Source organism: Hemiscyllium ocellatum, chromosome 2 (genome assembly GCF_020745735.1).
Source record: "Hemiscyllium ocellatum isolate sHemOce1 chromosome 2, sHemOce1.pat.X.cur, whole genome shotgun sequence".
NCBI lineage: Eukaryota > Metazoa > Chordata > Chondrichthyes > Orectolobiformes > Hemiscylliidae > Hemiscyllium > Hemiscyllium ocellatum.
In genome coordinates, this window is record NC_083402.1 from 78458300 (window position 1) to 78476711 (window position 18412).

At 40.1% G+C, this 18412-nt stretch overlaps 1 protein-coding gene across 1 annotated transcript in view; it reads left to right on the forward strand.

Moving 5' to 3' along the window:
* tmc1 (transmembrane channel-like 1) overlaps positions 1 to 18412 on the forward strand; it is a 71291-nt gene that overhangs the window by 10154 nt on the left and 42725 nt on the right. The window contains exons 4-5 of the mRNA XM_060841491.1: positions 8703 to 8849; positions 16523 to 16613. Of these exons, the coding sequence (XP_060697474.1) occupies positions 8703 to 8849; positions 16523 to 16613 (238 nt within the window). The remainder of the gene's footprint in view (positions 1 to 8702; positions 8850 to 16522; positions 16614 to 18412) is intronic.

The window sequence follows — 18412 nt, forward strand, 5'->3', positions numbered from 1 at the left end:
TGCCAAAGCTATCTCATGTCCCCTTTTTCTCCTCCTGATTTCCCTCTTAAGTATACTCTGACTGCTTTTATACTCTTCTAAGGATTCACTCAACCTATCCTGTCTATACCTGACATATGCTTCCTTCTTTTTCTTACCCAAATGCTCGATTTCTTTAGTCATCCAGCATTCCTATACCTGCCAGCCTTCCCTTTCACCCTGACAGGAATATACTTTCTCTGGATTCTCGTTATTTCATTTCTGAAGGCTTCCCATTTTCCAACTATCACTTTACCTGCGAACATCTGCCCCCAAGCAGCTTTCAAAAGTTCTTGCCTAATACCATCAAATTGACCTTTCTCCAATTTAGAACTTCAACTTTTAGATCTAGTCTATCCTTTTCCATCATTATTTTAAATCTCATAGAATTATGGTCGCTGGCCCCAAAGTGCTCACCCACCGACACCTCAGTCACCTGCCCTGCCTTATTTCCTAGGAGTAGGTCAGGTTTTGCACCTTCACTAATAGGTACATCCACATACTGAATCAGAAAATTTTCTTGTACACACTTAACAAATTCCTCTCCATCTAAACCCTTTACACTATGGCAGTCCCAGTCTATGTTTGGAAAGTTACAATCCCTTACCATAACCACCCTATTATTCTTACAGACAGTGAAATCTGCTTACAAGTTTGTTTCTCAATTTCCCTCTGACTATTCGGGGGTCTATAATACAATCCCAATAAGATTATCATCCCTTTCTTATTTCTCATTTCCACCCAAATAACTTCCCTGGATGCATTTCCAGGAATATCCTCCCTTAGCACAGCTGTAATGCTATCCCTTATTAAAAATGCCACTCCCCCTCCTCTCTTGCCTCCCTTTCTATCCTTCCTATAGCATTTGTATCCTGGAACATTAAGCTGCCAGTCCTGCCTATCCCTGAGCCATGTTTCTGTAATTGCTATGAGATCCCCGTCCCATGTTCCTAACCATGCCCTGAGTTCATCTGCCTTCCCTGTTAGCCCCCTTGTATTGAAAAAAACATAGTTTAATTTATCAGAGCTCTCTTGTCCTTGCCTGCCCTGACTGTTTGACTCACTTCTGTTCTCAGTTGTACCCGTCTCAGATTGATCTCTTTCTTCACTATCTTCCTGGCCCCCACTCCCCCCACCTTACTAGTTTAAATCCTCCTGAGCAGCTCTAGCAAATTTCCCTGCCAGTATATTAGTCCCCTTCCAATTTAGGTGCAATCCGTCCTTCTTGTACAGGTCACTTCTATCCCAAAAGAGATTCCAATGATCCAAAAATGTGAATCCTTCTCCCATATACCAGCTCCTCAGCTATACCTTCACCTGCTCTATCCTCCTATTCCTATCCTCACTAGCTTGTAGCACAGGGAGTAATCCAGATATTACTACTCTCAGGACATCCTTTTTAAATTTCTACCTAACTCAGTGTAAACTCTCTTCAGAATCTCAACTTTTTCCCTTCCTATGTCATTGGTTCCAATGTGGACAATGACCTCCTGCTGGCCCCTTTCCCCCATGAGAACATTCTTCACCCTCTCTGAGACATCCTTGATCCTGGCACCAGGGAAACAACACACCGTTCTGCTTTTTCTCTGCTGGCCACAGAAACGTCTGTCTGTACCTCTGACTACAGAATCCCCTAACACAATTGATCTCTTGGAACCTGATGTACCCCTCGTTGCTTTTGAGCCAGTCTCAATACCAGAAACTTGGCTGTTCGTTTTACTTTCCCCTGAGAATCCATCACCCCCTCCATCTTCCAAAATAGCATACCTGTTTGAAATGGGTATATCCACAAAAGACTCCTGCACTAGCTGCTTACCTCTCTTACCTTTCCTGGAGTTAACCCATCTATGTGACTGTATCTGAGACTTTCCCCATTTCCTATAACTGACATCCATTACATATTGTTGCTGTTGCAAATTCCTCATTGCTTCTAATTGCCTCTCCAACCAATCTATTCGATCTGATAAGATATGCAGCCAACAGCATTAATGGTAGATATAATCGGCAGTAACCCTTAACCTCTCTTTAAACTCCTACATCTGACAAGAAGCACACATCACTCTACCAAAGCCCATTTTTGCTCCTTCACAATCTACAGACCCAGAAAATGACACCGTCTTTTTCCTCTGCAAACTCTGCTCCAGGTCAATGATAGATAAATTGTAAAAAGTAAAAATAGTGCAAATATAAGCATTGACTAGGTAGAAATAAATCTATTGGCATGATAGGCTTGATACACTAACTTTGCAGGTCTCAGTTTATTGAACAGTGATACTCTTGGTTCCTTTTTTGTTTTTGTGAGCAGTTTGGTATTGTTCTGTTGTTAAGCATCTCAGATGTGCTATTCAGTTTTAATATTTTTAGCAAATAAAGTAATAATCTAGTTTAAATCTGAGAAGAATTTAGGTGACGATATTGCTTCAAGAGTTAGTTTGGTATTCTATGTCAAAAAGTTAGGTATAAAAAAGACACAAAGAAAATCTTACAGTTTGTTGTTTTCTCTATGCAAGCACCGCAACATCCAAAATCCTTGATTCCATCCCTGAGTATGACAGTTATTGACAGTAGACTTAATGAATTGACAGTTAAGTAACTTTTTTAAACCTTTGAATATTTGATACTTCTTTGGATTTGCCCATGAGGTATGAATGGAAGCACTCTGCTCTGGGTCAAGCAGAATGGAATTCAGGCATTTTTATTTGTTTTCATGGAATGTGGATGTGGCTAACAATATACAAATTTGTTGCCCATCCCTAATTTCCTTTGAACTGAGTTGGCTTGATGGTTATTTCAGTTGACAGTTAAGAGTCAACAAAATTATTGTGATTCTGGAGTCACATGTAGGTCAGATTGCAGAAGGATTTTTTTCCCAAAAGGGCAGTCATGAACCTCCTGGGTTTTTACATCATTCATTGATAGCTTTGTAGTTATCATCAGCTTCAAGCTCATATTTACCTATTGATTTTAAGTTTCATAATGGTCTGTGTTGAGACTTGAACTAGTGCCCCGAGGGCATTAGGCCAAACCTCTGTGATGGTACCATTACACCACCATTTCCTTAGCATTCCTGCCAGATCAAACAGTTCAGGATTTCCAAAGTTCAGTGTACATTATGATGAGTTCTAATTTGCCAATTCAAGACTATTTAGTTGTTATTTAGGCTTGTCTTTGCATGTTTGAAACGCTTTTCCTGGCAAGTTGCCAAAAGTTGCAGTTGGATAGCAGAGGAAACTGAGGTTTGGTTTTCGATTTGAGTTGAGAATGTAAAGTGCAGATACTTCCATCTCTGAACCCTGGGCAGCATATGTGTTATTCATGTGATACAATCATCAAATGAAAATGTTCAAATAGTGGTGCATTATTTGGAGCTGCTCACAAAGGATGAAGGGCTGTATAGAAGCTTGTGATAGTAAGAGAGCCTATTTATAGATTAATTAGACTTCAGTAGGTTTATGGGCTGGATTTTACAGGGAGACATATTCCCTACTCCCAAATAGAATCATAGAGTCATAGAGATGTACAGCACGGAAACAGACCATTTGGTCCAATCTGTCCATGCCGACCAGATATCCCAACCCAATCCAGTCCCACCTGCCAGCACCTGGCCCATATCCCTCCAAACCTTTCCTATTCATATACCTATCCAAATGCCTTTTAAATGTTGCAATTGTGCCAGCCTCCACCACTTACTCTGGCAACTCATTCCATACATGTGCCACCTTCTGCATGAAAAAGTTGCCCCTTAGGTTTCTTTTATATCTTCCCCCTCTAACCCTAAACATATGCCCTCTAGTTCTGGACTTACCCACCCCAGGGAAAAGACCTTGTCTATTTATCCTGTCCATGCCCCTCATAATTTTGTAAACCTCTATTAGGTCACCCCTCAGCCTCCGATGCTCCAGGGAAAACAGCTCCAACCTGTTCAGCTTCTCTCTACAGTTCAAATTTTCCAAACCTGGCTGCATACTTGAAAATCTTTTCTGAATCCTTTCAAGTTTCACAACATCTTTCCAAAAGGAAGGAGATCAGAATTGCACGCAATATTCCAACAGTGGCCTAACCAATGTCCTATATAGCTGTAACATGACCTCCCAACTCCTGTACTCAATATGCTGACCAATAAAGGAAAGCATACCAAATGCCTTCTTCACTATCCTATCTATCTGTGACTCCACTTTCAAGGAGCTATGAAGCTGCACTCCAAGGTCTCTTTGTTCAGCAACACTCCCGAGGTCCTTACCATTAAGTGTATAAGTCCTGCGAAGATTTGCATTCTCAAAATGCAGCACCTTGCATTAAATGAATTAAACACCATCTCCCACTTCTCAGCCCATTGGCCCATCTGATCAAGATCCTGTTGTAATCTGAGGTAACCCTCTTCACTGTCCACCACACCTCCAATTTTGGTGTCATCTGCAAACTTACTAACTATATCTCTTATGCTCACAGCCAAATCATTTATGTAAATGATGAAAAGTAGAGGACCCAGCACCGATCCTTGAGGCACTCCAATGGTCACTGGCCTCCAGTCTGAAAAACAACCCTCTACCACCACCCTCTGTCTTCTACCTTTGAGCCAGTTCTGTATCCAAATGGCTAGTTCTCCCTGTATTCAGTGAGATCTAACCCTGCTAACCAGTCTCCCATGGGAAACCTTATTGAATGCCTTACTGAAGTCCATTTAGATCACATCTACATCCCTCATCAATCCTCTTTGTTACTTGTTCAAAAAATGCAATTAAATCTGTGAGACATGATTTCCCATGCACAAAGCCATGTTGACTATCCCTAATCAGTCTTTGCCTTTCCAAATACACGTGCATCCTGTCCCTCAGGATTCCCTCCAACAACTTGCCCACCACTGATGTCAGGCTCACTGGTTTATAGTTCCCTGGCTTGTCCTTACCACCTTTCTTAAACAGTGGCACCACGTTAGCCAACCTCCTGTCTTCTGGCACCTTACCTGTGACTACTGATGAGACAAATATCTCACAAGAGGCCCAGCAATCACTTCCCTAGCTTCCCACAGAGTTCTCGGGTACACCTGATTAGGTTCTGGGGATTTATCCACCTTTATGCGTTTCAAGACATCCAGCACTTCTGAAATATGGACTTTTTAAAATATGTCACCATCTATTTCTCTACAGTCTATATCTTCCATGTACTTTTCTAGATGCAAAATACTTCCCCATCTCCTGCAGCTCCATCCAAAGGCTGCCTTGCTGATCTTTGAGGAGCCCTATTCTCTCCCTAGTTACACTTTTGTCCTTAATGTGTTTGTAAAAACCCTTTGGATTCTCCTTAATTCTATTTGCCAAAGTTATCTCTTGTCCCCTTTTTGCCCTCCTGATTTCCCTCTTAAGTATACTCCTACTGCCTTTATACTCTTCTAAGGATTCACTCGATCGATCCTGTCTAGATCTGACATATGCTTCCTTCTTTTTCTTAATCAAACGCTCAATTTCTTTAGTTATCCAGCATTCCTATGCCTACCAGCCTTTCCTTTCACCCTGACAGGAAAATACTTTCTCTGGATTCTCATTATTTCATTTCTGAAGGCTTCCCATTTTCCAACAATCACTTTACCTGCGAACATCTGCCCCCAGTCAGCTTTTGAAAGTTCTTGCCTAATATCATCAAAATTGGCCTTTCTCCAATCTAGAACTTCAACTTTTAGATCTGGTCTATCCTCTTCCATCACTATTTTAAAACTAATAGAATTATGGTCGCTGGCCCCCAAAGTGCTCACCCACTGAGAACTCAGTCATCTGCCCTGCCTTATTTCCCAAGAGTAGGTCAAGTTTTGCATCTTCTGTAATAGGTATATTCACATACTGAATCAGAAAATTTTCTTGTACACACTTAACAAATTCCTCTCCATCTAAACCCTTAACACTATGGCAGTCCCAGTCTATGTTTGGAATGTTAAAATCTCCTACCAAAATCACCCTATTCTTCTTACAGACAGTGAAATCTGCTTACAAGTTTGTTTCTCAATTTCCCTCTGACTATTAGAGGGTCTATAATACAATCCCAATAAGATGATCATCCCTTTCGTATTTCTCATTTCCACCCAAATAACTTCCCTATGTGTATTTCCAGGAATATCCTTCCTTCGTACAGCTGTAATGCTATCCCTTATCAAAAATGTCACTCCTCCTCCTCTTTTGCCTCCCTTTCTAGCCTTCCTGTAACATTTGTATCCTGGAACATTAAACTGCCAGTCCTGCTTATTCCTGAGCCATGTTTCTGTAATTGCTATGATATCCCAGTCCCATGTTCCTAACCATGCCCTGAGTTCATCTGCCTTCCCTGTTAGCCCCCTTGCAATGAATAAAATCTAGTTTAATTTTTCAGAGCTCTCTTGTCCTTCCCTGTCCTGACTGTTTGACTTGCTTCTATTCTCAATTGTACCAGTCTCAGATTGATCTCTTTCCTCACTATCTCCCTGGGTCCCTCACCCCACCTTACTCATTTTAATCCTCCCAAACAGCTCTCACAAATCTCCCTGCTATTATATTAGTCCCCTTATAATTTAGGTGCAAACCGTCCTTCTTGTACAGGTCACTTCTACCCCAAAAGAGATTCTAATGATCCAAAAATGTGAATCCTTCTCCCATACACCAGTTCCTCAGCCATGCATTCATTTGCTCTAACCTCCTCTTCCTGCCCTCACTAGCTTGTCGCATCAGGAGTAGTCCAGATATTACTACTCTCCAGGACATCCTTTTTAAATTCCTGTCTAACACTCTGTAATCTCCCTTCAGAATCTCAACTTTTTCCCTTCCTGTGTTGTTCCTGTCAGTAAAGAAGTCAATTGTGAGCCCATCGTCTCTGTGGCTAGCTGCCCCACTGACAAAGGGTCAGTTAGACTCAAAACATCAGCTGTTTTCTCTCCTTACAGATGCTGCCAGACATGCTGAGATTTTCCAGCATTTTCTCTTTTGGTTCCACTGCAATACCATGCTGGAACAGTCTGAATTAAGTCAGAGTGGGACTTCTGTCCCATCTTGGCCTCCAGGAGCTCTGTAGTACCAGGTTTGTGCAGTGGCCACAGCTGGGGCTACAAGTAGTTAAAAGAAGTAAAGGAAGAAGAAGAGTCATGTGGCCAGGCTCCCAGGTAACTCCAGTATTTTGGATAGGCTCAAATGTCAAATCCCTGTGAGGAAAATGGATGGTATCAAATCTTAGTGGGATGCTTTTGAAGGAATGTATCCCTGCCTGTCTCAAAGGAATGTATCCCTGCCTGTCTTGCCTGATAGTTGCCTGCACAGTGAAAGCTGCTGAGCTACTCTCCTTGCCCTCGCCTTCCCCTGCCTCATGTGATATAAAGCCAGAGGGAGAACAACACCAAAAAGTAGCCAATCCCTACCTGTCGTAATGTGGGAGTGTTACGATTCCCCACTGATGGTAATATTGGACAAGTCAGAGTCCCAAAGGATACCTGGCTTGGTAGATCATAGTTTTTAACATTTTTGCAATTTGTTTGCTGTGGTGGTCAGTCACTGATCACATTCACAAGAGACTGTTAGTATAGTGTTAACAAAAGAACATCAAAGTTAATTGTGCATAACAGAGAAAAAAAAATTTTTTACCTCTGTAAGAACCATTTGAAACAGTCTGATTACAAATATCAGATACCAGCTTCCATTCTGCTCCCCTGAGCAACAACGTACAGACAATTAAACCTCGGTGAAGGATCACATTATTTCCATGTTTGGGATGGCTAATCAGTTGACATATCCATACTGTTTTTCTTTCAAGTAAGCATCGACATTTACTTGATACTTCTTTTTAGTCAGTTTCTCTTGAAGAAATCCTTAAAAAAAACTACACTTCCTAGCTCATTTATTCCTTAATATATGTTCCTTAAATTCATGCATTCAACAACTTTAAAGGATGAGGTTTCCTTTTCTGACACATTCAAGCCTTCTGTGTTTTGAGCTTTTCTCTAGCTAGCTTCTAAGCCACTTAAGGTTTACTTTCTTCTGCCCTGTTGGTTCTGGAGACTGTTCAGTTGAACAACTGATGTAATAGGCCTTTCCACTCTAAGCGGTCTGTTCGTCTTTTTAAGAAATCCACTGATCTTCTGAATGATTCTATATTTCTAAAATAATTTTTCAATCACTCCATCTCCCTGTGCCACAGGTCACCTTGTCATTAGGCAATGTACTATTTTTTCCTATCTTCTGCTCCTTGTTTTTAGCAGCACTGAATTATTCATCTCAAGGCTTTTTTCTTAAAGTCTAATTTTTTTGCATATTGATAACTTTGCAGATAACCCAAGACTACTCAGAGAATTCAAAAATGAAACGAAAACTGTGTATCCTCTTAACACATATGGGATGAAAATGAAAAGCTAACTTAAATATATACATACTTTTGTTCACTTTAGAACCCTAGTTTTTAACATGATAGCATGTCATGAACACCTTCATCACAGAAAACAAGACTGGCGTGGGCAGGAAGATGTTGGGAAAGTGACCCATTTTATTTATCAGAGATTCACATTGAGATGCGGTGGTGGGGAGCAGGAACTTAAGATAGACTTTGATATTTCTGAATGTCTGAACAGCTAAATCCTGTGCATGTTTGTTCGATTTTACCTAAGTCATTTTGATTATAGTATTTTTAATAACAGAAATCCACAGTGTGCTGATAAATAGTTTTCTTCTTGTTTCTAGCTCAGAAGAAGAATCTGAGGAAGAAGAAGAAGTTATTACGGAAGAAGATATGGCCAAGTTGAAGGATCAAGTTGAAGAAAAAAAGAAATTAATTGCAACTTTACGAAACAAACCCTCACCTATGAAACAGAAATTACAATTACTAAAGTGAGTGCATCTGTTTTATATGTTGTAACAATTTCTGGTCAAACTTAAAGTCATGAAACTTTTGAAACAGATAACTAACACTATAAAAATAATGGAATTGGTTTTAGCCCAAACTGGATTCCAAGGATTTGAGGACAGGGATGAATACCAAACGTGTTTACTGTGAGTGTAATTTTCTGCTCGTAAGTGTAAGGTGGCATCTTTTTCTGAATTCAGTTGAGTTGCCTCCCCGGGAGATACTGCTTGGAGGTGGTGGATTAAGAAATTGCATTTGAGTTTGTATCCAAGTAAGGATGCGGAGTGTGGCTTTGAAGGTCCAATCAGAGGGCCAACAGCTTTGGAAGAGAGGTGGCTCCACTGACATTGGTAGGCAGTGAGTCTGCAGAAAGGGTTTGATTAGATTAGATTACTTACAGTGTGGAAACAGGCCCTTCGGCCCAACAAGTCCACACCGACCCGCTGAAGCGCAACCCACCCATACTCCTACATTTTACCCCTTTTACCTAACACTACGGGCAATTTAGCATGGCCAATTCACCTGGCCCGCACATCTTTGGATTGTGGGAGGAAACCGGAGCACCCAGAGGAAACCCACACAGACACGGGGAGAACGTGCAAACTCCACACAGTCAGTCGCCTGAGTCGGGAATTGAACCCGGGTCTCCGGCGCTGTGAGGCAGCAGTGCTAACCACTGTGCCACCGTGCCGCCCAATAAGGGTCTATAAGGATATCTGCATATTAAGGTGTTTCCTAAAGTGGTTACAATTAAATAAAGTAATAGTACCTAAATGTCATCCCTGTGCAGGGGAAAATCTTTCATAGGATGCTGAGAGGCTGCAATTGTGGCCTGCTGATGACTGTGACTCCAGTGGGCTTTAAAAATAGAAGCACTCAAGGCTATCCATTGGCAAATAGCCTTCACGAACTTTCGCATTGGGGTTAGCATGGAGAAGAGGGGATAGTAGCCAAGATCAAGGCAGTATCACCAATCAGGCACAAATGGGCACTTAATTATACAGATTGACGAGCCATCATGCTGGAGAGTTTGCTAACTGGCCTCTGTGGAGTTTGTATGGAGTTGTGAGTGCATTACATCCCTGGACAATGATTGCCGTTTTGTTCCTAGGCATTTTTAGCAGACATTCAAAGAGAAAAACGGCTGCTTTCTCTGCCCAACATTCTTAAACCCTCCCCTCCCTTGAGATTATCCCAAAAAACCCCTCTGTTTCATTTACTTGAAGCTAATGGATAAACAAAGACTGTCTGATTTTCACTTATTAATTATTGTTTCTGCACCCTGTCCACCCTAAAAATGCATATTAAAATGGATCTGATCATCGAAATAAGGCCTGGAGCTTAAATAAGCCAGGAATGGAGACTGTGTGGTGAAATCTTCCTAGTCTAGTGAAGACGGCATCAACTGAAGACTGGAGAAATTTGAGAAAAAAAGACAGGCCTTGTTTCAATGAATAAATCCACCTTCAGGTACAGAACAACAAGTGACAGGTGAAAGCCTTTGTAGACTCACTTGGGCCTAGTAGTGCCTAATAATGCCTACCAACAAAACTGTGAAAGCTCTCCTGGTCAGTGTCTGATTAAATTTACACTAGGGTCCCATTGATGTATCAAAACACTGATTTACTAAAACTGATGAAGATTCTGCCTGATTTAGGTTACATGTTCATGCAACTGCTGTGAAGCGGTTGATACTAGCAAAGCTGATTATCCTGAGCAATGTAATTATTTTTCATTCAATCATGGAACGTGACATCACTGGCCTTCCCTTATTGTTCCTCAGAAGGTGGTAGTGAGCTGCCTTCTTAAATTGCTGCAGTTCTTGTGGTATAAATACACCCACAGTATGTTATGGGGGCAGATCCTGGATTTTGAGACAGTGATACTGAAGGAACAGTGATATAGATTCAAGTCAGGATAGTGAAGGACATGCCGGGGAATTTGAAGAGGTGTTGTTTCCATGTATCTGCAGCTCTTGCCCTTCTAATTGGTAGAGGTCATGAATTTGAGTAGTTCTATCAAGGCAGACTTAGTGAGTTGCATCTTGCATAATGCATCTTGTAGATGTTATGCATTGCTACCAGTGGTGAAGGGAGTGAATGAATTGGTGACAAATTGAGTGTGAGTCAGGTTTTTCCAGGATAGTGCTATCTCCTTGTGGGATATTGGAGGTATATTCATCCGGAGAAGAGGACAGTATTCCACCACACCTCTGATTTGTGCCTTGTAGATGATGGACCCGATTATAAATATATCAGGAGGTAATATTCTCTGCAGAATTTCCAATCTCTGACCTGCTCTTGTAGCTACAGTTTTGCTATTAACTGGTCCAGTCATGTTTTTGATCAATGATAACCCACAGATTATGGGGAATTCAACAATAATGCCAAAGGGAGATAATTTGAGATGAACATTACTTGCCACATGTTTGGTACAAACATTACGTGCCACTCATCAGCCCAAACTTGGATATTATCTATCCTTGAAATTGTAAATATTGCTGAACATTGCACATTTTCTTTGTGTTGACAGGTAGATGACAGAGTTATAACTGTACTGAAACAGCTTGACTAAAGATAATACTAATTCTGGAGCAAAGTATGATTGCAGGAATGTTGGTCAGGACCCAGTTACTTTGTTGTTCCTAACACTTTTACATTTACCTGTTGCTGCTCCAGTCATGTCTATCTCTTTGTTGTACCTAGGGTGATTCCTCATCTTGATGATAATAATTGTCAGGATGTACAGATTGTGGTTGATTACAATTTTGCTGCTAGTGATGGCCTGCAGCACTTCATGGAGGCCACATTTTGACTTGTTCAATCTATTTGAAATCTAACACATTTAGCAACATGACAGTGCCACCCCACAACATGATGATGGGGCTTTGACACCACAAGGGCTGTTCAATTGCCACTCTTACCAATACTGTCATGGACAGATACATCTGCAATAGATAGATTTGTGATGACAAAATCATGTAGTTTTTTTTGCTGGTTTACAAATGACCTGCCTCTAACAGGCAGCAATGTCAGCCTCAGCCAGCTCAGCATGTTGTGGTACTACTGAGTCACACTTGGAAATTGACATTGAAATCCCCTTGGTGCTTCTTTCAATTGATGCTTAACATGGAGCAGTGCCTGGAGGGGAGGGACAAGCTGTAGCTGGTAATCAGCAGAACGTTTCCTTACGCATGTTTTACCTAATGCTGTGAGACTTTGTCAGGTCCAAAGTCAATGTTCAAGCCTCATAGGAGATCTCTGTGCCAACTGTGTACTGTCGTGCCATCTCTGGTGGGTCAGTCCTGACACTGAAAGTGCACATATCCGAGTGGCATTGCTGGTTTCTGTGAGGTATGATTGGCTTTCAGGTGTGATTCCATGAGAATGACAGGCTACTGCTTGACCGGTCTGTGAGACAGCTCTCCCAATTTTGACACAAGCTCCAGGTATTAGTAAGGAAGATTTTTCATGGTTGGCAAAATTGGGCCTGCTGTTGTAATTTCCGGAGCTTAGTTTAATGCTAGGAGATCTGTCCAGTTTTATTTCTTTTCTTTAGGCTTCATAGCACATTGGTCCAACTGATTGGTTTGCTATGCCATTTCAGAGGGTAGTTATTGTCAACCACATTGCTGTGGACCTGGAGTCACACATAGACTGGACCAGGTAAAGATGATAAATTTCCCTTTCTAAATGACATCAAAGAACTTCTTGTGTTATTATGATAATGGGCAGTGGTTTCATGCGCCCCATTAAATTAACTTTTAGTTCCAGATTTATAATTGACTTTAAATTCTACTAGCTAATATGATGGGATTTGAAACTATGTTCCCAAAGCATTGGCCTGGGATCTACTGGAATAGTCGTCCACTGAAATTATCACTATGTCACCACTTTCCCTCAAATCGGTTATTAGTGTTGTGTTTTCTGGTTCCCTTGAGTTTGACATAATTGCAGTCTATATTCAAAATGCTAGAGCTTCATTGATTGTATTTCTTATAGCTCTCCATGTGGCTGGTAGACCAATGCATTGATTCTCAGTGGCCACCTGAAGTATAGTAGTAAATGTGGCAGGCTGGTTGTACATTTGCATGTTAGCTAATTCATAACTCCTCACACAAAAATTCACAATGTCATAACTTTCTTTGTTTTTTTAAAAAATGGATCTTTTGTACTGTTCCAATCATAAGCTTCTAAAAATATATTCAATATAACTTTATGTAAGACAACATTCAGCAGTGGATAGCAATTGTGAAAGAGAGCACTGAGTTGGGAGGCTTGAGCAGCAGAAAGTGATGGTGAGAGAGGGCTGAAAGAACACCTCTCTGGAAAAAAGGATATCTTTAGGGGAAAGACGCCTCTTTGGAAGAAAACAAAGATAGACACAAGGTTTCTCACTGCAGTGTAAATCCATCTACACGCTTGCTTATTCAACCTTAATTTCTCTTCATGGTTGAAATGACCCGATGCCAGTGGAATACAGAGGCCTTCTTTCATGTTCTTTCCGCTATACCTAATTCCAAATCTTATGTTACATAAAGAAGATTAACAATCAACTTTAATAACTAAACAGAACACATTCAGAGTCTGTTATAGGAATGTTTCTTCAAGGAAATGATAACTTATGTATTACTTAGGTGAGAGGATGTTGTGCCTCCATCTTGTGGATTTAGTGTTCTTTGCTTTCAGGGATAAGTTGGGATTGGCAACTGTTTGTGTTCATCCTTATGTTGTAGGAGACGTGCTTGATGTCACTATTGTGCCACTTGCTGGTGATATCGATATTTCACCACTTGTTGATGCTGGTGATGTTGGCTTGCTGGTTATTGATGATCTCTTCTGCAATTCCAGCTCAGCTATAGGTCATGTGTGGGCATTGCTCCTTTTCATTCTCTCACCAGTTTCAGTCTCAATGATCTACTTATCATCAACAAATTTTTCTGGGTTTCAGATTTTCATGATTCGATCCTGTACAGGTAAAGTTTGTCCTTCAAACACTGTGACAGTGATTTGGTATGTTTTATTTTTCAAATTTTGAATTCGTCTATCTGTACACCTGTGAACTGTTCTCTTACTTCATCCTGGTCACTTGGAGGAATTATTTGTTTTGCAGAGTTGTCTTATACCATTTTTTTCTTTTAACAGCTCTGCACGTGACTTCATATCACCCTTCAAATGTAGCGATTGAAGTCAAAAAAGGACAAGGATTAGATTTTCCTTTGCCTTGGTATTTCATGAGGGTTCTCTTCACTATATGTAACCCTGTGTCCTCTTGTGTAATGTGGTGGTGATAGTAAACACATACTAATAAGCAAGTTCCATAAATCCTCTGGAGGTGAACTGCCTCCATTGTCATATATTACAGTTTCAGGAATCGTTTCATCAATAAACAGAATGCATGTTTTGCTTCTCACTTTTTTCACTTTTGACATAAAAGGGAACATTGAATAGTAGCCTGCACATTTGAGGTACCATTCTTGATTGTGAGTGAATAAATTAGCTGGCAGAGGATACCATGATCTGGATGGTACTTCAGTAGCTACCATTTCCTCGTTCTGATGTATATTTCTGTATTTGAGGCATGCAGACATTATTTTTCCATTGACTTCATTGAAGCCTATCCAGTATTTAAATGGTTTGGCTTTTAGCTTACCCTCTTCCATTCACATGTGGCCTTCTTGATTTTTCTGGAGAGGTCCTTCTTTGAGGCTGATTGCTCTAGAACCACCCAGCAGGAGGAGACGGTGTTGTAGTGGAAACATCACTCGCTTATTATTTCAGAGAGACAAGTTAATGTTCCTTGCACATGGGTTCAAAAACCACCATAGAAGTGGGTGGAATTTAAGTTCAATTAATAAACCTGGAATTAAAAGCTATATACAGCAATGGTGATCACAAAACTAGCATCGATTGCTGTAAAGACCAATCTGATTCACTAATACCCTCCAGGGAAGGAGATCTTACCTGACTGGCCTACATGTAATGCCTGACCTCTGTTAATGTAGTTGACTCTTAATTGCTCTCTGAAATGGTTTGGCAAACCATTCAGTTCAAGTACTGTTTGGGATGAGCAATGAATATTGATCTTGTTAGTTAGTCCATGTCCCACAAAAGTATAAAGAAACAAAAACATCATCTTCTGGCAATATGTCATCTTTGGCATACAAATAATGCCATGTTGCTTTCTATGTTAGCTATTTCTTTGACAATCCCAGAGCCACTCACTGAGAGACCATTGTTCAGTTCTTGTCTTTGCTGGTCACATCTTTAATTTAATCAGGTGATGGAACCTCATTCTTAGATCTTTCAATCATGTTTCTTCTGCAATGAAAACATCTGCTAGAGCTATTTCTCTTCTGGCCTGTACTTCAGAGTGATTTTTTTATCATTAAAGATATGTTGGTACCATTGGCCAGGTGAGCATTTATTCACCATCTCTATCATAATTCCTCCAAAGTAGTCTTTGCAACCCAATTAGTGTTGTAAATTGATTTTTCTTGTAAATCTGCTCTAGTGGTCAACAACCTTTCTTTACTACTAAACATTTTTTTCCATAAAGATGTAAGTGGAATTTCTCACATCCATATTCGATAAACCTAATCTATGTAAACAAGTACGTTAAGGTGGCTAAATGCATTGAGCTGCAAAGTTTGCATGAGTGAGAATTGAATCAAACTGTGATATCCTCCAGCATGAAATGGTCTGACAACCTTTGGAGCTGAATTCTCTATTTTGTGGTGATTTTGAGGTGAGATAGGCCTTCTGCTCACTATCCAGACATCACCTTGATGTGGATTCATCTTTCCTGTGTTGAAGTTGTTTATTTATACAGAACATGAGCCCTGCAGGATCCTAGCCACAAAGAAATTGGATGCCTCTGTTGCTCAAGGCAAAACCTGAGCAGTGCTTCAGTGGAAATCTTGAGTAGTTCCAGATAATGCTGGCAGTAAAAGCCTGAAAGATAATCACAACAAATAATTTTCAGCCGTGACAAAGGCCAAGCCTTAAAAAGTTAAGACACAAGTCTGAAATAGTGGGTGAGCAAGTTCTTTCTGGGTCTGCGCCCTCCATGAAAAGAAATCCGAGTATAGCCAGCGTCTGCTGCTACCACTCTGGAACAGCTTTACTCTCTTTATTCAGTTATTTGCATGCAGATATCAATTTGTGAATGACTTAATTTTCTGTCAGCAAGTAACTCTGCTAAGCTTTTTGCATAGCTGACTAGCTACAAATCTATTTCATCAATGTCAGAGATGCTTGATTTCTGCACTGGAAAAGCGATTTCTATTGACATTTTGAGTAATACAGGAAGATATCTTCCAGCAGAAATGTAGTTTTGGTCTTACTTTGTTCATCTTCTAGCAAAGTTGAATTTGCCATTAATTGTTACTAGCTTGTGAAGGTTACCATTTCCAGTATGAATTGGCTGAGCATATAGGATTTACCTATTTTTAGTTTCATGCTATATCTTAAGCAGAATATGAGGCAATACTTTGTTTCATCTAAAAACAACTTTGACAATGATGTCATTACTTGTCAGTGACAAACAAATTCTACTCAAGTTCTAAGTTTACATGTTGGCTCTAATGCAATTAGTTGCTACATTTATAATATGTTGTAGTTTTTATTTCATTGTGTTATTTCTGCTCAATCTTCAGAGAAGCTCAGGAATTTGTGGAGAAATTTGAAGGAGCACTTGGGAAAGGAAAAGGCAAAAAGTTTTATGCCTACAAAGTGATGATGACCAAAGTAAGTAACAAAGTCTTGGGTGAAAATACATCTGTATCTTTTGATTGATTATCATTTTGTCTGGCTCTTAGTTTATATGGAAAAAAATCTTGCAATATTTCTACATAAGGTCACTGTATTATTGCTGATTGACGCTAATTCAGTTTTTTAATCTTAATCGACATATATAGAATGTCATAGTGATGTTCATCAGCTTAACCAATGGGACAGATATTCATGTTCAAGTCCTACCTCTGGATTTGATGGTCATAGATGGTGTGTCATGACATAGTTAACCAGGTTGATAATAAATCTGTAAATCCTGAGAATTGGCTTGGTGTCAGGAGAAAAGGATGGAGGTTTGTTTTTTAGACTGGAGGCCTGGACTAGTGGTGTTCCGCACGGATGGTTGCAGGTTCCACTGCTGTTTGTCATTTACATAAATCATTTGGATGAGAGTTTAGGAGGCACAGTTAGCAGATTTGCTGATGATCCCAAACTTAGGGTATAGTGGACAGTGAAGAAGGATCTCTGAAATTATAAAGGGATCTTGATCAATTGGGCCAATGGGTTAAGGAGTGGCAGATGGTGTTTAATTTGGATTAATATGAGTTTTTTGGGGTGAAACAATTAAGGACAGACTTAAGCAGTTAAATGTGGTGTTGTAGAACAGACTGAAGGGTTCAGGTACATTATTCTTTGAAAGTTGTGTCACAGGTAGACAGGGTGGTTAAGAGGGCATTTAGCATACTTGCCTACATTGCTCAGACCATTGAATATAGGAGTTGGGACATTATGTTCAGGTTGTACAGGACATTTGTGAGGCCACTTTTGGAGTATTGGGTATAGTTCTGGTTGCCCAATTGAAGGAAGGATATCATTAAAATGGAGATAGTTCAGAAAAGAATTACCGGGATGTTGCTGGGACTGGAATATTTGAGTTACAAGGAGAGGATTTTTTCACTGGAGACTAGGAAATTGAGATTATAGAAGTTTATAAAAACATGAGGGTCATGGATAAGATGAATCGTAAAGATCTCTTCCTCAGAGTGGGGGAGTTCAAAACTAGAAGGCATAGTTTTAAAGTGAGAGGAGTAAAAGGGACCTAAGGGGCAACTTTTTCACGGAGAGGGTGGTTCTTATGTGGAATGATGAATGACAAAGGAAGTGGTAGATGCAGGTACAGTAAGAACATTTAAAAGACATTTGGACGGGTACATGAATAGGAAAGGTTTAGAGAGCTATGGGCCAAACACAGGCAAGTAGGACTAGCTTAGCTTGGGAAACTTGGTTGACATGGACATGTTGAACTTAAGGGTCTGTTTCTATGCTATATGACTGCATGGCTCTATGAATCAATGTCTATGTCACATGGTAAAAACAGGAGTATGTCAAACCGTGTGATAACTGTATAGCACAACAGACTTGCCATGTTGAAGTGCAGATTCTTGCCATGAATATGTTTCATCGTTGATGTGAAAATATTTGAATACCTTTGAAATTATGCATACTCAAATTATCCCTAATTTGCTTTAATAATTCAAGCACTTCCTCTTTGCATGCTTCCTTGTCATCAATTTTTTTTTCAAAAATTATTCTCAGGATATGGGTATCCTTGTCAAACCATTTAAAACTATTCCTAATTTTCAATGAGAGTGTGATAGTGAGCTTTCTTCTTGAATACCAGCAGGTCATGTAGTTAAAGTATTTTTCTAATACTATTAGTTAGGGAGATCAGGCTGTTAATCTAGTGACAAACATGTCCAAGTCAGCATGCTATGTAACTTAAAGGGGAACTTGGAGGTGATGGTGTTTCCATG